We start from the raw sequence: 25,046 nt of genomic DNA, 5'->3' as shown, positions 1-25,046 counted from the left end.
CTGAGACCCCCGGTACCTGCAACCCCCCCCCCATGGTACCTGGGACCCCCCCCCACGGGACCTGCGCCCCCCCGGGGTGCCAGGGACCCCCCCATGGTACCTAGGAGCCCCCCCGGGGTGCCAGGGACCCCCCCTCAAGGTACCTGCAACCCCCCTGGGGTGCCAGGGACCCTTTGGACCCCCCCCCATGGTCCCAAGGACTCCTGGACCCCTCCCACGGTACCTAGGACCCCCCCCGGGTGCTAGGGACCCCCTGGACCCCCCCCCCATGTGCCAGGGACACCCTTGGAGCTCCCCACGGTACCAAGGACCCTCCCCAGAGCCCCCCCATGGCCAAAGGGGACCCTGGACCCCCCCCCCCCCCATTCTTTACAGGTGGGGGCCATTGCATATGGGGGGGCTCCTAGATCCTCCCCCCCCTTGGCCAAGGGGACCCCTGGACCCCCCCCATTGTATATAGGGGACCCCAGACCCCCCCCAATGGGATAAAGGGACCCCTGGACCCCCCAAAAGGCCAAGGGGGACCCTCAGAGCCCCCCCCATAACCAGGGACCCCCCCCAGCCCTCCCTTAAAGGGGACCCCCCAACCCCCCCACACTGCCAAAGGGGGGCCCCCAAATGCCCCCCCCAGCCCCATGCAATGGGGGGATTGGGGGGGCTGGGAGCCATGGGGGGGGGCCCTAAAAAGCGCCTCGCAATGGGGGGGTGTTGGGGACCCCCCCCATTGCACTTAGCCAAAAAATAAGCCCCCCCCCAAAGCCCTGTTTGGGGGGGGGCAGGATGCCTGGGCTCTCTATCTAGACCAAATTGGGGGGGGGGATTTTGACCCCCAGATTTCACCTTCCCCCCCCCATAACCCTCCAGGCCCCCCCCAACTCCTCTGGGTTTGGGGGGGCCCCGACCCCCCCCCAGTCTCTGAATGCATCTCACGGCGCTGCCTTGGCAACTCTCACACGAGCCCCACGGCCCCTCCTGGGGGGGCCCCAAACCCCATGGCCCCCCCCAGAGCCCCCCAAGCTATCCCTGCCCCCTCGTTAGCCCCCCAGCACCCCATGGCCCCCCCCAGAGCCCCCCAAGCTATCCCTGCCCCCTCGTTAGCCCCCCAGCACCCCATGGCCCCCCCCAGGCCCCCCAAGCTAGCCCTACCCCCCCATTACCCCCAGATCCCCCCAGGCCCCCCACAGAGCCCCCCCAGTTAGCCTTGCCCCCCATTACCCCCCCAGGACCCCCCAGGACCCCTCCAGACCCCCACAAACCATCTCTGCCCCCCCAGCCCCCCCCCCAGCCCGGCCCCCTCCGTGTCGCCCCTGTGCGCTGGTGTCGTAGCTGCTTTAGGCCCCCGGTGTTTGCGGTGTCCGTCCGTCTGCCCCCCCCCGTGTCCCCCCCCACCTCGGGAAAAGAAGCGGAAAAGGCCCAAAAGGCCCCAAAAATGGAAGCCGACCCCCATCCCCTGTGTCTGCCCCCCTCCCTCGACCCCCCCCGGGTCCGGCCGGGGCCCCCCCCGCCGGCACTGTCGCCCGCGTTTCTATATATATATATATGTACATACCAGAATTATACAAAATGAGAAAAAAGAGCAAAAAAAAAAAAAAAGAAAAAAAAGGCATAAAAATACCGCGAACAAAGATGGCAAAAAAAAAAAAAAAAAACAAAGACAGACTGAAATAAAGGAAAAAGGGACAAAAAAGACCAAAAACAGGGAGCAAAACCAGCCCTGGAAGAGACCTGGCTTTGTGGCTCGTTCTTGGGGGTGCGCGTATTAGGGTCCATACGGTAGGTAGCGCTCCCCCCCAGATCTCTAGGTGGGAGTATTTGGTGTTTTATGGTACCCACTCTCCCCCCCCCCCAAAAAAAAAGACTATTAGTGATATTGTGGTGCCCCCACATCAATGTATTACGGTAAGACACCGCCACACCCAAAAGGTGGGGGAGGGAGTACTTGGTGCATTACAGCCACCGCACCCCAAAAGGAATTCGTGTGCGGGTTTATTAGGGTCAATACCGCGGCATTCCCACCCTACCCCGGGAGTAAAAGGGAGGGTAAGGCTATTCGTGCCATTACGGTAAGACCCCCTCCCCCCCCGGCGAGCAGAAATACACACAAAGGAAGGCGACGGCCGCCGCTATTAGGCGCATTACGGCGGCTGCCACGCCCCCTCCCCCGGGTGGTGGTGGGCGGACTCATAGGTGCATTACGGTACCCCGTAGAGGGGGGCGGATACTATTGGTAGTACGGGCGGAGGAAGCGGTGGGGGCGCCTACTCGGGGAATTACGGCTACAAAGATCGTGCGGTTGGGGGGGGTAGGACCACTGCGGGAATTACGGGAGCGTGTGTGGGTATTAGGTGCATTACGGTAGGGAGGGGTACTCGGTGCATTACGGTACCGGGGGGGGCGGCAGGTTCCCCACACACCCCCCAGGGGACCCAGGCATCTGGGACCCCCCCCCGTCTATAGGGGGGTATAGGGGATCTATAGGGGTTAAGGGGGGGGGCTCTATAGGGGCTGTGGGCCCTATAGAAATTTATGTGGGCTATAAGGGGGGGGGGCCATAAAGGCTCTGGGGAGGGGTCATGGGGGGCCATAAGGGGGCTGCGGGGACCTATAGGGAGCTACAGAGGCTTATAAAGATGATACAAAGCTATATAGGCCTACATAGAGCTATAAGGGTCCCATAGAAGGCTGTAACAGAGCTATAAGGGTTCCAGGGGGCCCTATAGGGGCGGTTTAGGGCCTAAGGTGAGCTATGGAAGAGCTATAAGGGCCCTGCAGAGAGATTGGGGGGGGCTATAAGCTCTATAAGGGATCCATGAGAGTCTATTTGGGGGGGCCTATGGGGGTCTATAGGGATCTGGGGGAGGGCTCTATAGGGGCTGTATGTAGGCCTATAGGCACCTATAGAGAGCTTTACAGGGATATATCGGGAACTATGATGGGCTATAGAGGATCTATAAGTGTTGCCAGTGGGCTCTGTGGGGAGCTATAGGGGCTCTGGGAGGGCCTATGGGGCTATAAGGGATCTATAGGGAGCTATAGGGGCTTGGGGGGAACTATAGGGAGCTATAAGGGATCTGTAGGGGGCTATAAGGGATCCATATGGGGCTGTAGGGGCTCAGGGGGGCTATATGGGGCTACAAGGGATCTATAGGAGGCTATAGGGGCTCTATAGGGGTGTAAGGGATCTATAGGGGACTATAGGGGATCTATAGGGATCTATAGGGGTCATAAGGGATCTATGGGGGCTATAGGGGCCTGGGGGGCCTAGAGGGGGCTATAAGGGATCTATAGGGGGCTATATGGGCTCTATAGGGGGTATAAGGGATCTAAAGGGGATCTATAGGGATCTACAGGGGTTATAAGGGATCTATGGGGGCTATAGGGGCTCGGGGGGCCTATAGGGGGTCTATAAGGGATCTATAGGGGGCTATATGGGCTCTATAGGGGGTATAAGGGATCTATAGGGGACTATAGGGGATCCATAGGGGGTTATAAGGGATCTATGGGGGGGCTATAGGGGCTCGGTGTGGGGGCCTATAAGGGACCTACAGGGGATCTATAGGGGCTCTATGGGGGGTCCATAGGGCCCGGCGGGGGCGGGGCTGGGGGCGGGGCTGGGGGGAGACCCCGCCCCCCCCCGGCAGCTCCGCGCGCTGCCACCCGCCGCCGCCGCCGCGGCCGGAACCGGCTGGAACCGGCGGGCGGCGGAAGCGGAACCGGAGCGGAGCGGGCCGGAACCGGAGCCGCCGCCGCACCCCCCCCTCCCCCCCCCGCGATGCCCCCCGGGGGGTGACACCCCCCCCCCTCCCCGGGGCCATGGGGGCTGCGGGTGGCCGGGGGGCCCCCGGCGACCCCCCCGTCCCGGCCGGCGGGGGGCGAGGCTGAGCCCCCCCCCCCCCCGGGGCAGGACCCCCCCCCCGGGCAGGACCCCCCCCGGCCCCCCCCGCCATGGGCTGTAACATGTGCGTGGTGCAGAAGCCGGAGGACCAGTACCGGGTGATGCTGCAGGTACCGGGGGCTGTGGGGGGGCGTGGCGGGTGGTAACGGGGGGGCTATAGGGGCGTGTGGGGCCGGTAACGGGGGCTGGGGGGGCGGTAACGGGGGGTGTGGGGCCGGTAATGGGGCTATAGGGGCTCAGGGGGGGTGGGTAACAGGGGGCTATAGGGGGCTGGGGGGCGGTAATGGGGGGCTATAGGGGCGTGTGGGGCAGTAACAGGGGATATAGGGGTCTGGGGGGGGCGGTAACGGGACTATAGGGGCTCAGGGAGGTGGGTAACAGGGGCTATAGGGGTGTGCGAGGCAGTAACGGGGGCTATAGGGGGGCTGGGGGGCCGGTAACAGGGGCTATAGGGGGTGTCGAGCAGTAATGGGAGCTATAGGGGTCACGTGGGGCCGATAACGGGGGTTATAGGGGCGTGTGGGGTGGTAACGGGGGGATATAGGGGTCACTTGGGGCGGTAACGGGGGGCTATAGGGGGGGTGGGACTATGTAGGGTGCCTATAGGTGCATCTATAGGTGCTTGCAAGGTATTTGCAGGGTACCTATAGGATCTGTGCAGCACCTGTGGTGCGTCTTGGGGGTGTGCAAAGCACCTGTGGGGCGTCTGTGGGTCTCTATATGTTCTGCCCTGTGTTTGTAACGTATGCGAGTTGCCTTCGGGGTGTCTGTAGGGTGTGTGCGGTATCCATAGGGTCTATGAACCTTCTGTGGGGCATCTATAGGATCTGTGGGGTGTTTATAGGCTCTGTGAGGGGCTCGGTAGGGTCCCTATGGGGCCTGTGGGTCATCTATAGGGCCTGTGGGGGGCCTGTGGGTATCTATAGGGGCTGTAGGTTACCTATAGGGTCTGTGAGGGGCGTGGTAGGGACCCTATAGGGTGTCTGGGGTATCTATAGGGTGTGGAAGACGCTCGTGTGGTACCTGTGTGGTGTCTATAGGACCTGTCAGGTGTCTATAGGGCATCTATAGGGTCTGGGTGTATCTATAGGGTGTGGGGAGGTCTGTGGGGTGTCTATAGGGGCTATGGGTTATCTATAGGGTCTGTGAGGGGCGTGGTGGGGACCCTATAGGGCGCCTGGGGTTTCCATAGGGTGCGGGGGATGCTCGGGAGGTGCCTATAGGGCATCCATAGGGCCTGGGGGGCCCTATAGGTCCGGGGGTGCCGCTCCGCCCGGTCCCGCCGCATCCCAGCCCGTTGCCGTGGCGACGGTTGCCGCGGTTTCCGGGCGAGGACCAGACAATGGAGGGGGGCTGGGGAGGGGCCGGGGGGGGGTCCAGGATGGGGGGTCCGGGGGGGGGGGCAGGGGCTTTGGGGGGGGGCCCGGGGGGGCTCTATGGGGGGTCCCAGGAGCCGGGAGGTGCCTTTGGGGGGGGTTGGGGGGTCCGGGGGGCGTCCGGGGCTTTGGGGGGGCTCTAAGGGGGGTCCCAGGAGCTCGGGGGGGGGGTTGCGGGTCCTTGGGGGGGTCGGGGGCACCCTGACCCCCCCCCACCCCGTGTGCCCCCCCCCAGGTGAGCGGGAAGGAGGGGGCGCGGCGGGGGCCGGAGGCGGCGCGGGGGGGCCCGCGGGGGCCCAAGGAGCCGCTGGTGCTGCAGGTGCTGCGGCGCAGCCCCCGCGGGCGGCCCCGGCCCCCCCGGCGCCCCCCCCGCCGCCGCCGCCGCCGCCCCCCCGCCCCCCTGGGGGGGCCCCGGCCCCGGCCCCCCCCGGCGGCGGCCGCGGGGCTGGTGGACAGCGGCACCCAGACCGACATCACCTTCGAGAGCCGCCTGGGCCCCGGGCGGGGGGCCGCCACCCCGGCGGCGCCGAGCCGGGGAGTGCGGGGGGGCCCCTGCGGAGACCCCCCCATAGAGACCCCCGCCCCATAGAGACCCCGCCCTCCCCCGGGGACCCCCCCTTGTGCCCCCCCAGACCTCCCTTGGGAGCCCCCAGGGATTGCCTGGACCCCTGAGACCCCCCCAGACCCCCCCCAAGATCCCTATAGACCCCCCCATGGATGACCCCCACCATAGGGCCCCTCCTGCCCCCCTAGACCCCTCTATCACCCCCCAGGACCCTTATAGACCCCCCCCCATGGACCACCTCCCCGCCATAGGGCCCCTCCTGCCCCCCCTAGACCCCTCTATCACCCCCCAGGACCCCTATAGACCCCCCCCATGGACCACCTCCCCGCCATAGGGCCCCTCCTGCCCCCCCAGACCTCTCTATTGCCCCCTAGGGGCCCCCCCCAAGACCCCTATAGACCCTCCCCCATGGATGACACCCACCATAGGGACCCTCCTGCCCCCCCCAGACCCCTCCATCGCCCCCCAGGACCCCTATAGACCCCCCACATAGACTGTGCCTCACCATAGGGACCCTCCTGCCCCCTGGGACCCCTCTATTGCCCCCCAGGGGCCCCCAAGTCCCCTATAGCCCCCCCATAGACCCCCCCCCCGTGATAGGGACCCTCCTGCCCCCCTGGACCCCCTCTATTGCCCTCCAGGCCCCCCAAGACCCCCCTCATAGACTATACCCCACCACAGGGTCCCTCTATTGCCCCCCAGGCCCCCCCCAAGCCCCCTATGGGCCCCACGTCCCCCCCCCCCAGGACCCCTTGATAATCCCCCAGACCCCTCCCTGGAGCCCCATAGAGACCCCTTAACCCCCCCCGCCAAAAGAAGACCCCAGGGAAGCCCTAGAGACCCCATTCGACCCCCTCACCCAGGGCCCCTATATCCAGGGCCCCCCCCATCCTGTGGCCCCCCCCCCCAAACTGTGCCCCCCCCCCCCGCAGCCCCCCGCTGCCCCACGACTACTTCGACGGCGCGGAGCTGGGGGACGGCGCCGAGCCCGAGCGCCCCGAGGAGCTGGAGTACGAGGTGGGCGCCGGGGGGCTGGGGGGGGGGCTGAGGGGGGGGGGAGGGCCCCCCCCCGGACGCCTGGGCCCCTCTGACCGCGGCCCGCAGGAGGTGGAGCTCTACAAGGCGAGTCACCGGGACAAGCTGGGGCTCACGGTCTGCTACCGCACCGACGGCGAGGAGGACGCCGGCATCTACGTGGGGGAGGTACGGGGCGGGGGGGGGGGGGCCGTGGGGCTGGGGGGGGCCTATGGGGCTGGGGAGGGGCCTATGGGGCCGGGTGGACCTTAATGGTGATCCTGAGGGTACCTATGGGGCTGGGGAGGTGCCTATAGGGCTGGGGGGGGCTGGAGGGGCCTTAATGGTGGTCCTGGGGGGGTTCCTATGGGGCTGGGGAGGGGCCTATGGGGCTGGGGGGACTGGAGGGACCTTAATGGTGGTCCTGAGGGGTTTCTATGGGGCTGGGGAGGGGCCTATGGGGCCGGGGGGACCTTAATGGTGATCCTGGGGGTACCTATGGGGCTGGCGAGGTGCCTATAGGGCTGGGGGGACTGGAGGGGCCTTAATGGTGGTCCTGGGGGGTTCCTATAGGGCTGGGGAGGGGCCTTAATGGTGGTACTGGGGGGGTTCCTATGGGGCTGGGGGGTCCCTATGGGGCTGGGAGGGGGCATGGGGGGGGCCCTTCCTCTGCTGCCCCCCATGTCCCCCCCCAGGTGAACCCCAACAGCATCGCGGCCAAGGACGGGCGCATCCGCGAGGGCGACCGCATCATCCAGGTGGGACCAGGGCCGGGGGGGGGGTATGGGGGGGGTGGAGCCTCCCGGGGGGGGGTCCTGGCTCACCGCAGCCCCCCCCCCACTCCCCCCCCCCCCCCCAGATTAACGGGGTGGAGGTGCAGGACCGCGAGGAGGCCGTGGCCTTCCTCACCCGGGAGCAGCAAACCAACATCTCCCTCCTCCTCGCCCGCCCCGAGAGCCAGGTGGGTCCCGGGGGCTCCTGGGGGGGGGAGGAGGGTCCTATGGGTTCAAGGGGTCCCAGGAGGGGTTCTATAGGGTCTTGTGGGGTCCCTGGAAGGGTCCTGAGGGGCTGGGGGGGTACAGGGGGTCCTAGGGGTCCCAGGAGGGGTCATGGAGGGTCCTATAGGGTCCGGGGGGGGTCATATGGGCTCCAAGGGGGTCCTAGGGGTCCCAGGAGGGGTCATGGAGGGTCCTGAGGGGCTGGGGGGGGAACAGGGGGTCCTATAGGCCCCAGGGGTCCTGGAAGGGGGGTGTCGGGGGGTCCCGGGGGGGTCCCGGAGGTGCCTGACCCCCCCACTCACCCCCCCAGCGCTGGAAGGACAGCGACCGCGAGGATTTCCTGGACGACTTCGGCTCCGATGAGGACGGGGAGCTGCGGCAGCGGGGCCCCTGGACCCCCCCGGGGCAGGTAGGGGGAGCCTGGGGGGCTTGGGACCCCCCCCCCGGGGCAAGAAGGAGGGAGCTGGGGGGGCCCTGAGACCCCCCTGGGGCAAGAAGAGGGGGGACAGGGGGGAGCCTGGAGGCCCTGGGGCAGATATGGGGGGCAACTGGGGTGAGGAGGGGGCAAAGCTGGGGCTTGGAAGCCCTTAGGGGGGGGTCGGGGGGGGGGTCGGGGGGGGGGTCGGTACCGGCGGGGGGGTCCTGACGGGCGCACGCAGCCCCCCAGCCCGGTGACGCCGTGCGCGCGGGGCCCCGAGCCCGACAGCGGGGTGGGCCGCACCGACGAGAGCACCCGCAACGAGGAGAGCTCCGAGCACGACCTGCTGGCCGAGGAGGCCGGCGAGGCCCCCCCGCCCCCCCGGCGGCCCCCCCGCGCCCCCGAGAGACCCGCGGCCCGGGCCCGGCTGGGCACCGCCGCAAGACCCGGAGCCGGAGCTGGAGCCGGAGCCGGGAGCGGAGCCAGAGCCGCAGGAAGAGCCGGAGCCGCCGCAGCAGGTAAGGGGGCCGGGCGCGCAGGAAGACCCGGAGCCGGATCCAGATCCGGATCCGGTACAAGTGCTGGGCCCGGAGGAAGACCCGGAGCCGGAGCTGATGGGGTGCCGGGCCTGGAGGAAAACCCGGAGCTGGAGCCAGTAGGGGTGCCAGGCCCGGAGGAAAACCCGGAGCCGGAGCTGGAGCCGGTGGGGGTACTGACCCTAGAGCCAGGCCCAGAGGAAAACCCGGAGCCGGATCCAGATCCGGTACAAGGGCCAGGCCCAGAGGAAAACCCGGAGCCGGATCTGTTGGATCTGGAGCCGGCATGGGTGCCAGGCCTGGAGGAAGACCCGGAGCTGGAGCAAGTGCCAGGCCCGGAGCCTGTAGGGGTGCTGGGCCCGGAGGAAAACCCGGAGCTGGACCAATTCTTGGACCTGGGACAGGTATGGGCGCTGGCCCCGGAGGAAGACCCGGAGCCGGATCGGCCGCCGGAGCGGGGCTGGGAGGAAGACCCGGAGCCGGAGCGGCGGCGGGAGCCGGAGCAGGTATGGGCGCCGGAGTAAGAGGCAGCGGCCCGGCGCCCGCGGGAAGAGCCAGTGGCAGCTCGGAGGCGCCGGAGCCGGCGGGGCTGAGCCAGGCGGAGCTGCGGCGCTACCGGCAGCTGCGGGGGCGGCTGGGGGCCGGCGGCGGGGCCGGTGCCGGTGCCGGCGGGGGGCTGCCGGTGAGCCGGGCCGAGGTGGCGCTGCTGGAGGAGGAGCTGCGTCACCTGGAGTTCAAGTGCCGGCACCTGCTGCGGGCGCAGAAGATGCAGCGGCTGCGCGAGCGCTGCCTGCGCGCCTGGCTGGAGGCCAGCGCCGGCGCCGGCGACCCGGGGCTGGCCGACATCTCCGAGGTGCCCGAGCGGGACAGCACCAGCGCCTACAACACGGGCGAGAGCTGCCGCAGCTCCCCGCTGCTGCTGCGGGGGCCGGCGGCGGGCGGCAAGGCGGCGCGGGCCAAGCGCCCCGGCCGGGACCGGCTGCTCAAGGCGCGGGCCATCAAGATCCTGGAGGAGCGCGGCGGCGGCTCCACCACGGACGACGACGCCCGCAGCGAGCTCAAGACCGGCCGCTACTGGAGCCGCGAGCAGCGCAAGCAGCACCTGGCGCGGGCGCGCGAGCAGCGCCGCCGCCGCGAGCTGCTGCTCCAGAGCCGCATGGAGGCGGCCGGGGGGGCCGGGGGGGCCGGGGCGGCGGCCGGGGGGGCCGCCGCCGCCGAGGGCGGGGGGCAGCGGCGGGGCCTGCGCAAGCGCAGCCGCCGCATCCTCGACAACTGGGTCACCATCCAGGAGATGTTGGCCCGCGGCACCCGGGCGGCCGACGGCGGCCGCGTCTACAACCCCCTGCTCTCCGTCACCACTGTCTAGCGCCTCCCCCACCCCGGGGGGGGCTCCGGGCCCCCCCAGACTGGGGTTACCCCCTTTTGGGGTGTCCCCCCCCCGGCAGCCACCCCAAAATTGGCTCGGGGTGCCGGGTTGCGACACCCTCGCTGTTATTTTGGGGGGAAGCCCCCCAGATTGGGGGCCGCCCCCGTCCTGCCCCCTCAGTGTGTCTGCCCCCCCCCCCCAGCACAAGGGGCCTAAGGCCCCCTCCCCCAAATCTCCCCCCCCCGCCCATCGTCGTGTCTGTGAATGTGGCTGTTTTTGGGTTTAGGCCATCGTCACCCCACCCCCCCGCCCCAAATTATCCCCCTCCCACGCAGGGCTTGTGGGGGGGGGGTCCCAGATGTCCGCCCCCCCTTTTCGTCTCCCCTGTGTCACCCTGTCTGTACAGTCCCTGTTTTGGGGGTGCATTGTTTTTTGGGGGGGGGGGCAGGGGGGGGAACCAGGTCCTGGGCCTGAGCCTACATTGTGGGAATCAACAAAGCCTCGTTTTTACTCATTTCACCCCGAGTCTGCAGCCTTTTCTTTTGGGGGGGGGGGGGGGGGATTGGAGTGTTTCCCACCCCCGCCCATCTGCTGAGATCAGCAACTGCTTCAGGGGCTCCCCAAAACCTCCCCTGGGTCCCCCAAAACCCCTTTCATCCCCCCAGATCCCCCTCCCCTTACAAAGCCCCAATGCAGGAGCATGAGGTGGCCCTAAACCCTCAGGTTTCCCCCCAAAAACCAGGCCGGGGGGCAGTGGGGTGGGGGCAGGGCTGAAGGCCTTTATTCCTCCCGATTCAGGCCCCCCCCCCCAAGGGCAGCCCCCCCCCCAAACCCTGGGGGGGTCCCCAAGGCTGCGGGGGATCCCCTGGGGGGAGGTTGGCTGCTTGGGGGCACCCCAAGACCCCGGGGGGTGCCCAGGCTGTGGGGGGACCCTGGGGCGGTGTTTCGGGGGGGGCCGCAGCCGCGGTGGGGGGGTCAGGCGGCGTGCAGGGCCCGCCAGCGGTCGAGGGGGCCGCGGCTGGGGACGTACTTGACCCCGCAGCCGTCGGGGATGAGGCGCCGCTGGGCCACCATGTCCTCGAAGGCGTCCGCGTTGAACTTGGTGAAGCCCCACTTCTTGGAGATGTGGATCTGGGGGGGCACGGGGGGGGGTCAGGGGCACCCCACAACCTCCCAGGAACCCCCAAAACCACCCAGGAACCCCCAAAACCCCCGTATCCCCACAGAACTGCCCCAATCCCTTCTGCTCGTCCCCAAAAGCTCCCTCGATACCTCTCACAACCCCAGGGCGTTTTAGGGGGTGTCCTCACAGCCCCCCCAAACCCCACATGCCCCCCCTGAACCCCCCAGCCCCCTCCCCGAACCCCTCCGGCCCCTCCAAACCCCCCAGGCGCCCCTTTGGCCATCTCCCTGCTCCTTCCCCCAGCCCCGGGATGCTGACGTTCGACGACACCCCCCCAAAAAGCCTCTTTTTGGCAGCCCGGCCCCCGTAAGCCCCCCCAAACGCTGTAGGGGCCCCCCCAACACCCCAAAACACGTGCTGGTGTCCATTAGGGAGATCTCAGCCCCCGCCTTTGAGCCCTCAAAGCCATAGGGTGACCCACGGTGGGTCTAGGCGGACACAGAGGCCCCTCCAAACTCTTCCTAGGAGTGATTGGCCCCTTCAAACCCCCCCAAGCTCCTCCTAGGGGGTGAACGGCCCCTTCGAGCCCCCCCAAACTCTTCCTAGGGGTCATCAGCCCCTTTGAGCCCCCCCAAACTCTCCATAGCAGGGTGACCGGAGCCTCCGAGCCCCCCCAACCCCGGGGGCCCCCCGCTACCTTCTGGCGCCCCGGGAACTTGAACTTGGCGCGCCGCAGGGCCTCCACCACGTGCTCCTTGTTCTGGGCCTTGGTGCGGATGGACATGATGACCTGGCCGATGTGGACCCGGGCCACGGTGCCCTGCGGCTTCCCGAAGGCGCCCCGCATGCCCGTCTGCAGCCTGGGGGAGGTGCCGCGTGAGGGGGGGGCCGCAGGGCCCCCCCCCCGCCTGCCCGGACCCCCCCGCCGCCGCCCCTGTGCCCCCGGCCCCTTGGGGCACCCCGCGGCGGGCGCGCGGGGCGCCCTACACAGCCGGGGGGCGGTCGCTGTGCGCAGCCAGGGCACGCCGGGGCCCCACGGCCGGGGGGGCCACGGCCGGCTTAATTGGCTGCGGGGAAAGGGTGCCCCCCCGCCCCACCCCCGGCCCCATTTCGGGCCCCCCCGGACCTGTCGGCGCCGGCGCACGAGAGCATCTTGTTGATACGGATGACGTGGAAGGGGTGGAGGCGCACGCGGATGTGGAAGCCGTCCTTGCCGCAGCTCTTCACCATGTACTTGTTGGCGCAGATACGGGCGGCCTCCAGCGCTGCCGGAACGGGGAGGGGGGGGTCACGGCTGGCTGGGACCCCCCCACACACAAGAAAAGGGGATCCCCCCCCGCCCCGGCGGCCCCGACGCACCCTCGGAGCTGAGCTGCTCGTACTCGTCCGACACCATGTGGCCGCACAGCGGGAACTCGTCCACCTTCGCCTTCTTCCGGCCCAGGTCGAAGATGCGGATTTTGGGGTCTGGGAAAGAGGGGGACACGGGGGGGGTCACAGGCAGCTCCGCCAACCCGTAGCCCCCCCTAGATTCGGGAGGGGGGTGTCAGGCCCCCCCTGCTTACCAGGAACCCCCCGGCAGAAGCGCGACTTGGGGTACGGCTTGTTCTTGCAGTATCTGTAACTGAGAGTAGGAAGAGAGCAATGAGAGGAGCCCCAAAAGTCCAGCCCCCCCCCAGCTCCCCAACATCCCCTGGATAGCTCTGAGCCCCCCCAGTGACCCCCAAAACACCCCGGCGCAGCCCCCAGACCCCCCTGAGCATCCCTAGACACCCCCCAGACCCCTCTGAGCCCCCCAAGGCCGCCCCCGCGCCCCCCAGACACACCCCGGGGAGCCCCCAAGCCTCCCCCCGGCCCCACTCCCATTGCCCCGGATCTCCAACCTCACCCCCTCAACTGCCCCCCCAAACCGCCCAGCACTGCCCCCCCGGTGACGTCAACACGCTACGTCACAGCGCCTCCCCCCCCGCGATGACGTCACGCGGCTCACCATCGCGCCGGGCGGCGGCCCATGGCGGCTCCGGGCCGGGGGCACCTGGAAGAGACAAATGGAACGGGGGTTGTGAAGGGCGTCGCCATGGCAACGGGGGGCGTCGCCAAGGTAACGACTCCCCCGGCCCGGGCCCCCCGGCCCGGCCCGCGCGGCGCCGCACGCACCTCGCCGAGCGCGAAAGAGAAGGCGGCGGCGCCTGCGCGTCCCTTATATACCCAGCCCCGCCCCGCGACTTCCGGCCACGCCCCGCTGCTTCCGGCGGCGCGCTCTCTGGCCGCCTGGAGGACCCGCCCTCCCCGCCCGGCCCCGCCGCGCTCGGCGGCCGCCGCCGTCCCCGAGGAAGCGGCCCCGCTGCCGCGCGCCGTCGTGAGGCGGGAGGAGCTGGGCGGAGCGCGGCGGGGCGCTCCCGGCGCTGCGTCTGGGTGATAGAGACGGCAGTTGCCCTTCTAGGCAGCGCATCCAGCACAGAGAGGGGCATGAACCAATGAGGGGGGACTAAAGGGGTGCGCAGGCGCAGTCTGTCCCGCCGCTCTAGCCCTGTGTTGCGAGCATAGAGTTCTGCACATGCGCGGCGTGGACCCGCGCCGCCATTTTGTGTCCCGCTCACGCCGCGGCCGCCGGCGCCGGCGGTCAAGGGCGGCCCGGGGTCTCCGCGCATGCGCACAGCCGCCCGTCAGCCCCGCCCCGCCGAGGGGCGCTCTATCCGCCCGCCCGCCACACCATAGAGTGCCAGTCCTCCCCGCCTCACGTGGGTGGCTATCTGGGAGCTGATTGGACGGGAAGAGGCTGGCGGGGGGGTTGGGTGGGACTTGAGCAGGTACATTTGCATATCCGCAGCTCATTTGCATAAGGGACAGGCGGGGTTGCAGCCTCATTTGCATACATTTGCATGCACCCAGCTTTTTTATACCAGGCCACACCCTTGGGCACTGCCCTGCCCCTATGCGTACGGGACCCCCCCAATGTATAGGGCCTCCCCTGCCCCTATGCATACGGGACCCCCCCAATGTATAGGGCCTCCCCCTATATCTTGGCCCCCCTCAGTGCATAGAACCCCCCCATAGGATCCCCCCATATATTTCCCCCCCAGGCTCTACCCCCCCCAATATACAGGACAAGCCCTATATATAGGGGACCTTTAATGTATAGACCCCCCCCAAGCTGTGACCCCCCCTAGGACTCCCCTATCTCTGATCCCTTCCCCATAGAGGCCCCCCCCACATCCAGGACCCCCCTATACTCCCCCCTCCATAGGAACCATCCCCCATAGGGCCCCCCGGGGGGGGCCTTAGACACTGTATATAGGGGACCCCCCCTCTATGGGGCCCCCCCTTAAGAGAGGAGGCGGGGTGAAGCAGAACAAGTCTTTATTGGGGGTCCCGGGCCCCCCCCCCGGCGAGGGGAGGGGGCGGGGGAGGGGCGTCAGCGCTGGGTGCCGGGGCCGACCCCCCCCTTAAAACTCATGTTAAAAAAATTAAAATAAAATAAAAAAAAAGGTTGTGGGGGGGGGGAAGGGAAGAGATACATGATGGAAGCGGTGGAGGCCCCTCCCCAGCCCCCCCTCCCCGGGGCGGATTGGGGGGGGGCGGTGTGATGGGGGGGGATAGTGGTTGGAGAGGCGGCAGTGGTGGGTGCGCGGGGCCCAGGCGTCCGGGGAGGAAGGGGGGGGGGGTGACGCCGGGGGGGGGGGGGGCGGACGCTTTTGGGGGAGGGAAAAAAGAGAAATAAAGGCGGCCGCGGAGCCAGGTGGCCGCGGACCCAGGCGTCCGGGCGCTGCGGAGGCGGGCGGGGGGGGGGGCGGCGCGGGGGGGGCGCTCAGGGCACGGAGACGTGGAAGGGGCTGTTGGGCACGTGCTGGTCGCCCCACTTGACCACGAGGACGTAGTCGCCCCGGTCGCGCAGCAGGTAGCCCACGTTGTAGAGCTGGTTGCCCAGGTGCTTCACCACGATCTCCTCGCAGGGCGCCCGCGGGCCCTGCACCCCCACCAGCAGCATGTTGTTCCCTGCCGCGGGGGGGGGGAGAAAAACACCAAATTAGGGGTTTTATCCGAAAAAAACCAGTGGCCCGACCCCCTTGTTGCGCTGGCAGAGCGGCGCCCCCCAACCCCCTCCCCACCCCCCTCCTTGGGGGCTGCGCCGTGGGGAGAAGGGGGGGACCCAGGCGTCCGCCCCCCCCACCCCGTCCCACCCCGCCACCGAGGGGCCCAGGCGTCCGGGCCCTACCGGCCTTGCTGCAGTCGACGGTGAAGGAGTTCTTCTGGCCCACGAAGGCCTTGTTGAGCCCCAGCCCCTTGGCCACCACCTTGGCGGCGTCGGAGGAGAACTTGGGGGCGCCCGGGGGGGCCCCCCCGGCCTCGGCCCGGCCCCCCGCGTCCACCAGCACCGACGACGTCTCGTGCAGGCTGTGGCTGCTCACCAGGCGGGGGCCTGCGGGGGACGGCGCGCTGGGTGGGGGGGGGGCGCCCACAGGCCCCCCGAACCCCCCCAAACTCACCCCAAATCTGCCCCCCAAATCCTTCCTCCCTCTCTCTCCCACCCCAAAATCGGCCCTACAATCCTTCCTCCAGGCCCCCAAATCCCTCCTCCAGCCCTTCAGAGCCAGAGATGTCCCCTAAAATCCTTCCCCCGTCCCTCCTGCCCCAAAATGTCCCCTAAAATCCCTCCTCCAGCCCTTCGGACCCCCAAATGTCCCCTAAAATCCTTCCCCATCCCTCCTGCCCCAAAATGTCCCCTAAAATCCTTCCCCTGTCCCTCCTGCCCCAAAATGTCTCCTAAAATCCCTCCTCCAGCCCTTCGGATCCCCAAATGTCCCCTAAAATCCTTCCCCATCCCTCCTGCCCCAAAATGTCCCCTAAAATCCCTCCTCCAGCCCTTCAGAGCCGGAGATGTCCCCTAAAATCCTTCCCCCGTCCCTTCTGACCCCAAATGTCCCCTAAAATCCCTCCTCCAGGCCTCCTGCCCCACAAATCCCTTCCCATGTCCCTTCTGACTCCTAAATCCCCCCCAAAACCTTCCTCCAACCCTTCAGACCCCAAAACATCCCCTAAAATCCTTCCCATGTCCATTCTGATCCCCCAAATCCCCCCCCAAAACCTTTCCTCCAGCTCTTTGGACCCCCAAATGTCCCCTGAAATCCTTCCCATATTCCTTCTGACCCCCAAAACCTTCCTTCCTCCAGCCCTTCGGACCCAAAACATCCCCTAAAATCCTTCCCCTGTCCCTCCTGCCCCAAAATGTCCCCTAAAATCCCTCCTCCAGCCCTTCGGACCCCAAAACGTCCCCTAAAATCTGTCCCCCGTCCCTTCTGCCCCCCCAATCCCCCCCCCGTCCCTTCTGCCCCCCGCGTGCCCCCCCCCGAGCCCCCCACCGGTGATCTTGGCCTTGAAGGGGCTGCCGGCGATGTGGTGGGGCCCCCCGAACTTGACGGCGATGAGGTAGCTGCCGGGGGCCAGCGGCGTGTAGGTGACGCGGTAGCCCTCGGGGCACTCGCGGCACTCCATCTTCACCTTGGAGGGGCCGTCGATGGTGACGGCCAGCGCCCCGGGGCCCGCCTTGGCCGTGTTCACCACGAACTCCGCCGGAGAGCCTGCGCGGGGGGGGGACACGGACACGCCGTGGGGCACAGCGCCGTGGGGCACAGCGACGCCGTGGGGCACAGCGACGCCCCCACCACCGCCCCACAGGGTCTCTCGCGACCCTTCGGGGCCCCCCGGTGACCCTGTCCCGTAGGACGCTGTCGGGCCCCCCCCAGCCCCATAGGGGCCTCCGGGATCCCATAGGGGCCCCTGAGAGGCTGGAGGACCCTATAGGTCCCCACAGGACCCTATAGGACACTGCAGGGCCCCCCTGACCCCATAGGGGTCCCTGTGACTCCATAGGGCCCCCTCCCAAGCCCATAGGGGCCTGTAGGACACCGTAGGGCCCTCCCCAACCCCACAGGGGCCCTTATGACCCTAGAGGACCCTATAGGACCCCACAGGGCCCCCGAGGACCCCCATAGGGCCACCCAACCCCACAGGGCTCTCCAGGACCCCATAGGGGCCTGCGGGACACTGTAGGCACCCCCAAAAGGGCCATGTAGGACCCTCCCCAACCCCACAGGTGCCCCTAAGAGGCTGGAGGACCCTATAGGACCCCACAGGACCCTATAGGACACTGCAGGGCCACCTCTGACCCCTTGGGGGCCTGCAGCACCCCATAGGGTGCCCCATAACCCTATACGGCTCTTGCGGGACCCCACAAGACCCTTCCCCACGATCCCATAAGGGCCCTATAGGGCCCCCCAGGGTCCCCTATGATCCTGTAAGGGCCCCATAGGGGCCCCCTGACCCCATAGGGACCTATAGGACGCTGTAGGGCCCCCACAGGGGCCACGCAGGACCCGTCCCACAGCTCCCAGGACCCACTGGTGTTGCTCCTGCCTCGAGGCTGGGGCCGCCCGCCCCACTGACCCTATAGGGGCCCCCCCCGCACGCACCCCAGCCCTATAGGCCCCCCCCAGCGCGGGGCCACGTACCGGTGGTGCCGCCCTCGAGGCCGGGGCCGTAGGCGGAGACGAGGCCGGGGTCGCCGGCCTGGCCGGGCTCGCCCACGCGCACCTTGAAGGGGCTGCCGGGGATGTGGGAGCCGTCGAACTTGACGTCGATGGAGTAGACGCCGTTCTCCCGCGGGATGAACCGCACCGCAAACTTGTCTGGGGGGGGGGGGGGGGCGGCGGGGGGGGCGGTCAGGGGGGGCCCCCGAACCCGCCGCGGCCCCCCCCGAGGAAAGAAACACCGCGCTGAAACCGCCCCCGGACCCCCGAGGGGCCCCGTGGGGCGGCCGTGGACACCCCCAGGCCCGGGGGCTGCCCCGAACCTGCGGGACCCCCCCCAAAAAGAGACTCGGCTCCGTGGGGCTCCCCGAAATCACGAGGGTCACCCCCATGGGGGGGGGGGGACGACCCCAAAATGCACCCAGCGGGGTCAAATCAGGCCCCCCCATGCCTTGGGGGGGGGCAGAGGACCCCAAAATCCCCTTCATTGGGGGGATCCCCCCCCGAAACGGAGCTGAGAGGGTGCGCAGGGCCCCCCCAAAAGCGGGGTGACCCCCAACACCGGTGCCCCCCCCCCAGGAGGAACGAGCTCACCGCGCCGCCAGGAGAGCGCCCGGACGCCTGGGTCCTCGGGCAGGGCGGCCCCCGGACGCCTGGGCCCCGCCGCGGTCTCGGGCAGCGGGGGGGGGGCAACGTTAGGGTCCCCCCTGGAGGAGGGGGTTGGGGCGGGGGGGGGGCGCCGGCTGCCCGGACGCCGGGGCCCCCTCACCTTCGGTGACCTCGGTGATGTGGCACTCCTCGAGGGCCCCCGAGGGGCTGTGCACCTTGGCGTCCAGCACCCCCTTGGCGCCGTTGAGGCTGACGGCGAAGGAGGCCGGCTGGTGCACCTTCAGCCCGGACTCCTGGGGGGCAGAGACCGTTAGCGGGGGGCGGGGGGCCCCCACGCGGCGGGGGGGGGGGGGGGCTGCCCGGGGAGCGGGGGACCCCCATCCTGACCCCCCCCCCCCACGCACCCCAAACCCGCCCGGAACGACCCGGGGGGGTTAACAGGTGGAAACAGCCGTCGCGGAAGGTTTTGGGGGGCGGCTGTGCCCCAAATATCCCCGGGGGGGTGAATGCCCCCCCAAAACCTCCCCCCAAATATCCACGGGGGGAATTAGCACCCCAAACCTCCCCCCAAATAACCTGGGGGGGATTAGCCCCCCAAAACCTCTCCCTAAAGAACCTGGGGGGGGGGATTAGCACCCCTAAACCTCCCCCTAAAGAACCGGGGGGGGGATTAGCACCCCCAAATCTCCCCCCAAATAACCTGGGGGGGGATTAGCACCCCAAAACCTCCCCCTAAAGAACCTGGGGGGGGATTAGCACCCCAAAACCTCCCCCCAAATAACCTGGGGGGGGATTAGCACCCCAAAACCTCCCCCTAAAGAACCTGGGGGGGGGATTAGCACCCCAAAACCTCCTCACAAATAACACTGGGGGGATTGGCACCCCAAAACCTCTCCCTAAAGAACCTGGGGGGGGGATTAGCACCCCAAAACCTCCCCCCAAATAACCCCAGGGGGATTAATGCCCCCAAAACCTCCTCACAAATAACGCTGGGGGGTTTAACACCCCAAAATGTTCCTCCTGAAGAAACCCGGGGGCCATTTGCACCCCAAAATCCCCGCCCAAAATAACCCCGGGGGGCATTTGCACCCCAACCCCCCACCTGAAATAACCCCGGGGGGGCATTTGCACCCCAGTTCCCCCACCCCAAATAACCCCGGCGTGACCAAGACCCCGAATAACCCCTGGGGGGGGGGGAACCCCGCACCCCAAACAACCCCGGGGGGGGGATCTGCACCCCAAGATCCCCCCCGGGGAAGGGGGAAATCCGTACCCCAAAATGACCCGGGGGGGAGAACCGGACCCCCAAAATCACACCGGAGGAGGGATCCCACCCCCCCCAAAACCTTCGCCTTCGGGGAGGGTTTTAACCAACCCCCCCGATTTCGGGGGGTCCCCCAGAGGCAGCGAAGGATTTGGGGGGCTGGGGAACCTCCCCCTCTGATTTGGGGGTGCCGTCTGCCCCCCCCAGGGCATGGGGAGGGATTTGGGGGGTGTCGGGGACCCCCCCACGCCCTACCCAGTGCCCCACTTACCTTTTGGGGGCCGGAGAGCTTAACGGGAGAGAACGGGGGGCCCCGGGCGTCCCCGGGGTTTGGGGGTGCTGGGGGGGTTTGGGGGGCCGCTCTCTCCCGTTAAGGCCCGTCCGGGCCCCGGGTCGCCCCCCCGAGCGGGGAGGGGGGGCGACGGGGGGCTGTTAATAGCCTTTAAAAGAGACACGAGAGAAGACCCCCGGGGCCCCCCGGGACGGCTGGGGGGACACACGGGCTGCCTGGGCCAGCGCAGGGACCCCCAGATCCCTCTAGGCCTCCACGGACCCCCCCAAAACGACTCCCTAGAGACCTACAGCCACCCCCAAGCCCCCTGAAGACCCCCGGAGCCCCACAGGTGCCCCCACGAGCCCCCCAAAACTCAGGCGGGAGCCCTAGAGCGACGCGGGCTCCCCCAAAGACCCCCGAGAGCTCCCTAGGGCTGTGAAGAGCCCCGCTAGACACCCCAAAACCCCCTGATGCCCCCCAAAACCTCACTGAAGCCCCCCGAGACACCCCCAAAACCTTGCTAAAGCTGCTGAGCTACACAGCCCCCCCCAGACACCCCCAAAACCTCGCTAAAGTCCCCCTAGAGTCCTGCAGCCCCCTGGAAACCTCCAAACCCTCACTAAACCCCCCTTCAGCCCCCCAGACACCCTCAAAATCTTCCTAGAGACCCCCTTGAGCCCTGCAGCCCCCCTAGACACCCCCAAAACCTCACTGAAGACCCCCTAGAGCCCTGCAGCCCCTCTGGAGACCTCCAAACTCTCACTAAACCCCCTCTAGACACCCCAAAATCTCCCTAGAGACCCCCTTGAGCCCTGCAGCCCCCCAAAGACCTCCAAAACCTCACTGAAGACCCCCTCAAGCCCTGTAGTGCCCCTAGACACCCCCAAAACCTCACTGAAGACCCCCTTGAGCCCTGCAGCCCCCCTAGACACCCCCAAATTCTCACTAAAACCCCTCTAGATACCCTCAAAACCTCACTGAAGACCCCCTTGAGCCCTGCAGCCCCCCAAACACCTCCAAACTCTCCCTAAACCCCCTCCAGATACCCCCAAAATCTGCCTAGAGACCCCCAAAGCTCCCCGGAGCCCCGGCCCTGCGCAGGCCCGGCCCGTGGCCCAGCCGGGGGGGGGTTCGAGGCGGGGGGGTTTCTCCCGGTGCCTCACCTGAAGGCTAGAAACAGTGAGGCGGCGGGCGGCGTCGCAGGGGGCCGCGGCCGTCACCACGAAGGGGCTGTCGGGGATGTGCTCCTCGTTGAACTTCACCGACACCTCGTAGTCGCCTGCGGGGACGCGGGGGCGGCGTTAACGGGGGTGTCCCTGGCACCCCGCCCCCGCTACCCCCCCAGAGCCCCCCGTACCGGGCTCCTGGACGACGTAGGAGACCCCGCAGGAGCCGTCCTTGCGGTCCTCGAAGGCGATCTCGGCCTTGCTGGGCCCCTCGACGGCGATGGAGAGGCCCCCGGCGCCCGCCTCCCGCGTCCAGATGCTGAACTCGGCTGGGGGGGGCGGGGAGGGGGTGAAAAGCCAGTTTTGGGGAGACTTAGCTGGGTTTTGGGGTGCCTGAAGAGGATCCAGGAGTCCTGCCTGGCTTCGGGCAGCACCAAGGGGGTTTTGGGGTGCTCTGAGTGGGTTTTGGGGCACTTCAGGCACTTCCAGGTGCCCCAGCTAGGTTTGGGCAGCCCCAAGGGGCTTTTGGGGAGCCCTGGCTGGGTTTTGGGGTGCCTTGAGCAAACTCAGGAGCCCTAAGTTGTGTTTGGGCAGCCCCAAGGGGGTTTTGGGGTGCTCTGGGTGGGTTTTGGGGCACTTCAGGCAGTTCCAGGTGCCCCAGCTAGGTTTGGGCAGCCCCAAGGGGCTTTTGGGGAGCCCTAGCTGGGTTTTGGGGTGCCTTGAGCAGACTCAGGAGCCCTAAGCTGTGTTTGGGCTGCCCCAAGGGGGTTTTGGGGTGCTCTGGGTGGGTTTCGGGGCACCTGGGGCAGATCCAGGTGCCCTAGAAGGGCTCAGGGAGCTCTGGGTGGGTTTTGGGATGCCCAAGGGGGTTTTGGGGCACTTTGGGCAGATCCAGGTGCCCTAGAGGGGCTCAGGGAGGGTTTTGGGATGCCCGAGGGAGGTTCAGGCCGGGTTCGAGAGGCTCCAGGTGGGTTTTGGGGCACTTTGGGCAGATCCAGGTGCCCTAGAGGGGCTCAGGGAGCGTTTCAGGATGCCCGAGGGAGGTTCAGGCCGGGTTTGAGAAGCTCCAGGTGGGTTTTGGGGCACTTTGGGCAGATCCAGGTGCCCTAGAGGGGCTCAGGGAGGGTTTTGGGATGCCCACGGGTGGTTCAGGCCGGGTTTGAGAAGCTCCAGGTGGGTTTTGGGGCACCTGGGGCAGATCCAGGTGCCCTAGAGGGGCTCAGGGAGGGTTTTGGGATGCCCACGGGTGGTTCAGGCCGGGTTTGAGAAGCTCCAGGTGGGTTTTGGGGCACTTTGGGCAGATCCAGGTGCCCTAGAGGGGCTCAGGGAGGGTTTTGGGATGCCCACGGGTGGTTCAGGCCGGGTTTGAGAAGCTCCAGGTGGGTTTTGGGGCACTTTGGGCAGATCCAGGTGCCCTAGAGGGGCTCAGGGAGGGTTTTGGGATGCCCACGGGTGGTTCAGGCCGGGTTTGAGAAGCTCCAGGTGGGTTTTGGGGCACTTTGGGCAGATCCAGATGCCCTAGAAGGCCTCAGGGAGCTCTGGGTGGGTTTTGGGATGCCCAAGGGTGGGTTTTGGGGCACTTTGGGCAGATCCAGGTGCCCTAGAGGGGCTCAGGGAGCTCTGGGTGGGTTTCAGGATGCCCAAGGGGGTTTTGGGGTGCTCCAGGTGGGTTTTGGGGCACTTTGGGCAGATCCAGGTGCCCTAGAGGGGCTCAGGGAGGGTTTTGGGATGCCCACGGGTGGTTCAGGCCGGGTTTGAGAAGCTCCAGGTGGGTTTTGGGGCACTTTGGGCAGATCCAGGTGCCCTAGAGGGGCTCAGGGAGCTCTGGGTGGGTTTCAGGATGCCCAAAGGGGTTTTGGGGTGCTCCAGGTAGGTTTTGGGGCACTTTGGGCAGATCCAGGTGCCCTAGAGGGGCTCAGGGAGCGTTTCAGGATGCCCGAGGGAGGTTCAGGCCGGGTTCGAGAGGCTCCAGGTGGGTTTTGGGGCACTTTGGGCAGATCCAGGTGCCCTAGAGGGGCTCAGGGAGGGTTTTGGGATGCCCACGGGTGGTTCAGGCCGGGTTTGAGAAGCTCCGGGTGGGTTTTGGGGCACTTTGGGCAGATCCAGGTGCCCTAGAGGGGCTCAGGGAGCTCTGGGTGGGTTTTGGGATGCCCAAGGAGGTTTTGGGGCACTTTGGGCAGATCCAGGTGCCCTAGAGGGGCTCAGGGAGCGTTTCAGGATGCCCGAGGGAGGTTCAGGCCGGGTTTGAGACGCTCCGGGTGGGTTTTGGGGCACTTTGGGCAGATCCAGGTGCCCTAGAGGGGCTCAGGGAGGGTTTTGGGATGCCCACGGGTGGTTCAGGCCGGGTTTGAGAAGCTCCAGGTGGGTTTTGGGGCACTTTGGGCAGATCCAGGTGCCCTAGAGGGGCTCAGGGAGCTCTGGGTGGGTTTCAGGATGCCCAAGGGGGTTTTGGGGTGCTCCAGGTGGGTTTTGGGGCACTTTGGGCAGATCCAGGTGCCCTAGAGGGGCTCAGGGAGCGTTTCAGGATGCCCGAGGGAGGTTCAGGCTGGGTTCGAGACACTCCGGGTGGGTTTTGGGGCACTTTGGGCAGATCCAGGTGCCCTAGAGGGGCTCAGGGAGCGTTTCAGGATGCCCGAGGGAGGTTCAGGCCGGGTTCGAGAGGCTCCAGGTGGGTTTTGGGGCACTTTGGGCAGATCCAGGTGCCCTAGAGGGGCTCAGGGAGGGTTTTGGGATGCCCACGGGTGGTTCAGGCCGGGTTTGAGAAGCTCCAGGTGGGTTTTGGGGCACTTTGGGCAGATCCAGGTGCCCTAGAAGGGCTCAGGGAGCTCTGGGTGGGTTTTGGGATGCCCAAGGGGGTTTTGGGGTGCTCCAGGTGGGTTTTGGGGCACTTTGGGCAGATCCAGGTGCCCTAGAAGGGCTCAGGGAGCTCTGGGTGGGTTTTGGGATGCCCAAGGGGGTTTTGGTGTGCTCCAGGTGGGTTTTGGGGCACTTTGGGCAGATCCAGGTGCCCTAGAGGGGCTCAGGGAGGGTTTCAGGATGCCCACGGGTGGTTCAGGCCGGGTTTGAGAAGCTCCAGGTGGGTTTTGGGGCACTTTGGGCAGATCCAGGTGCCCTAGAGGGGCTCAGGGAGCGTTTCAGGATGCCCGAGGGAGGTTCAGGCCGGGTTTGAGAAGCTCCGGGTGGGTTTTGGGGCACTTTGGGCAGATCCAGGTGCCCTAGAGGGGCTCAGGGAGGGTTTCGGGATGCCCGAGGGAGGTTCAGGCTGTGTTTGAGACGCTCCGGGTGGGTTTTGGGGCACCCGGGGCGGACAGGAGCATCTCGGGGAGCCCCGGGTGGGTTTTGGGGCGCCGCCGCTCACCTGGCACGCCGGCCTCGGCCCGCTCGAGACCGGGGCCGCCGGCGCGGACCTTGTGGGCGCCGCCCTCGCCCAGGGGCCCCACGGTGAACTGGAAGGGGCTGCCGGGCACGTGCTGGCCCCGGTCCTTGACGCTGACCGAGTGGACGCCCGTCTCGGCGGGCACGAAGCGGATGCAGTAAGCGCCGCCGTCGCCCTCCAGCACCTGGGCCGCCACCGCCTGCCCCGAGGGGCCCGTCACCACCGCCGTCACCTCGTGGGGGCTCAGCTCTGCGGGGACGGGGGTCACCGGGGGGGCCCGAATGGCGCCGGGCTCCCCGAGGACCCCCCGCGTGTCCCTGGGGTCCCGCAGCCCCTGCCCTGCGCCTCCGACGGGCTCCTGGGGTCCCCCCGTGGGTCCCTCGTGTTCCCCACAGGGTCCTGGGGTCCCTGCAGACCCCTTCGTGGCTGTTCACACCCCCACAGGGACCCTCTATGTGTCCCTGGGGACCCCCAGACTTTGTCCCCATCTTCCCCCACCCCCCTGGGGTCCCCGCAGGCCCCCAACCCGTCCTTGGGGT

At 67.8% G+C, this 25,046-nt stretch overlaps 5 protein-coding genes and 1 non-coding gene across 6 annotated transcripts in view; 3 read left to right on the top strand and 3 right to left on the bottom strand.

Moving 5' to 3' along the window:
• LOC135325398 (filamin-A-like) overlaps window positions 1-1,199 on the top strand; it is a 16,109-nt gene extending 14,910 nt beyond the window's left edge. The window contains exon 9 of the mRNA XM_064503414.1: window positions 1,164-1,199. Coding sequence (XP_064359484.1) covers window positions 1,164-1,199 — 36 coding nt within the window. The remainder of the gene's footprint in view (window positions 1-1,163) is intronic.
• Window positions 1-25,046, top strand: part of EBP (EBP cholestenol delta-isomerase) — a 76,052-nt gene that overhangs the window by 17,546 nt on the left and 33,460 nt on the right. The window lies entirely within an intron of this gene.
• Window positions 3,930-10,679, top strand: LOC135325397 (PDZ domain-containing protein 4-like). Its single transcript, XM_064503413.1, has 9 exons — window positions 3,930-4,005; window positions 5,507-5,616; window positions 6,769-6,853; window positions 6,941-7,039; window positions 7,546-7,608; window positions 7,710-7,811; window positions 8,159-8,257; window positions 8,508-8,784; window positions 9,207-10,679. The coding sequence occupies exons 1-9, from the start codon at window positions 3,946-3,948 to the stop codon at window positions 10,166-10,168; spliced, it is 1,857 nt and encodes a 618-aa protein (XP_064359483.1). The 5' UTR covers window positions 3,930-3,945; the 3' UTR covers window positions 10,169-10,679.
• LOC135325391 (large ribosomal subunit protein uL16) lies at window positions 10,928-13,764 on the bottom strand. The gene is made up of 7 exons (XM_064503400.1): window positions 13,449-13,764; window positions 13,282-13,326; window positions 12,857-12,915; window positions 12,651-12,758; window positions 12,418-12,556; window positions 11,989-12,151; window positions 10,928-11,299 (listed from the first exon to the last, which is right to left on the bottom strand). Exons 1-7 carry the CDS (start codon window positions 13,760-13,762, stop codon window positions 11,144-11,146), a joined length of 984 nt encoding a protein of 327 aa, XP_064359470.1. The 5' UTR covers window positions 13,763-13,764; the 3' UTR covers window positions 10,928-11,143.
• LOC135325436 (small nucleolar RNA SNORA70) lies at window positions 12,224-12,364 on the bottom strand. The gene has a single exon (XR_010386424.1). It is a non-coding gene; the product is annotated as a small nucleolar RNA SNORA70 (small nucleolar RNA).
• The window catches only part of LOC112979137 (filamin-A-like), a 38,574-nt gene continuing 28,162 nt past the window's right edge, over window positions 14,635-25,046 (bottom strand). The window contains exons 32-39 of the mRNA XM_064503412.1: window positions 24,490-24,756; window positions 21,323-21,460; window positions 21,129-21,244; window positions 18,588-18,720; window positions 17,801-17,977; window positions 16,652-16,870; window positions 15,508-15,711; window positions 14,635-15,287 (exon numbers count right to left, since the gene is read on the bottom strand). Of these exons, the coding sequence (XP_064359482.1) occupies window positions 15,100-15,287; window positions 15,508-15,711; window positions 16,652-16,870; window positions 17,801-17,977; window positions 18,588-18,720; window positions 21,129-21,244; window positions 21,323-21,460; window positions 24,490-24,756 (1,442 nt within the window). The 3' untranslated portion in view covers window positions 14,635-15,099. The remainder of the gene's footprint in view (window positions 15,288-15,507; window positions 15,712-16,651; window positions 16,871-17,800; window positions 17,978-18,587; window positions 18,721-21,128; window positions 21,245-21,322; window positions 21,461-24,489; window positions 24,757-25,046) is intronic.

The sequence above is a fragment of the Dromaius novaehollandiae genome, chromosome 37 (assembly GCF_036370855.1).
Source record: "Dromaius novaehollandiae isolate bDroNov1 chromosome 37, bDroNov1.hap1, whole genome shotgun sequence".
Lineage (NCBI taxonomy): Eukaryota > Metazoa > Chordata > Aves > Casuariiformes > Dromaiidae > Dromaius > Dromaius novaehollandiae.
Note: the sequence above shows the minus strand (reverse complement) of the source record. Positions and strands in the feature narration are given on the sequence as shown.

What these genes read in the sequence shown, in the direction of transcription:
- LOC135325397 (XM_064503413.1), top strand. Translation starts at nt 3,946, where the DNA reads ATGGGCTGTAACATGTGCGTGGTGCAGAAGCCGGAGGACCAGTACCGG. An exon ending in CCGGCATCTACGTGGGGGAG is followed by an intron (nt 7,040 to 7,545) that starts GTACGGGGCGGG and finishes GTCCCCCCCCAG; the next exon opens with GTGAACCCCAACAGCATCGC. An exon ending in AGCCGGAGCCGCCGCAGCAG is followed by an intron (nt 8,785 to 9,206) that starts GTAAGGGGGCCG and finishes GACCTGGGACAG; the next exon opens with GTATGGGCGCTGGCCCCGGA.
- LOC135325391 (XM_064503400.1), bottom strand. Translation starts at nt 13,762, where the DNA reads ATGCCCCTCTCTGTGCTGGATGCGCTGCCTAGAAGGGCAACTGCCGTC. An exon ending in TCGTGCGCCGGCGCCGACAG is followed by an intron (nt 12,152 to 12,417) that starts GTCCGGGGGGGC and finishes CACCTCCCCCAG; the next exon opens with GCTGCAGACGGGCATGCGGG. An exon ending in AGTTCCCGGGGCGCCAGAAG is followed by an intron (nt 11,300 to 11,988) that starts GTAGCGGGGGGC and finishes GTGCCCCCCCAG; the next exon opens with ATCCACATCTCCAAGAAGTG.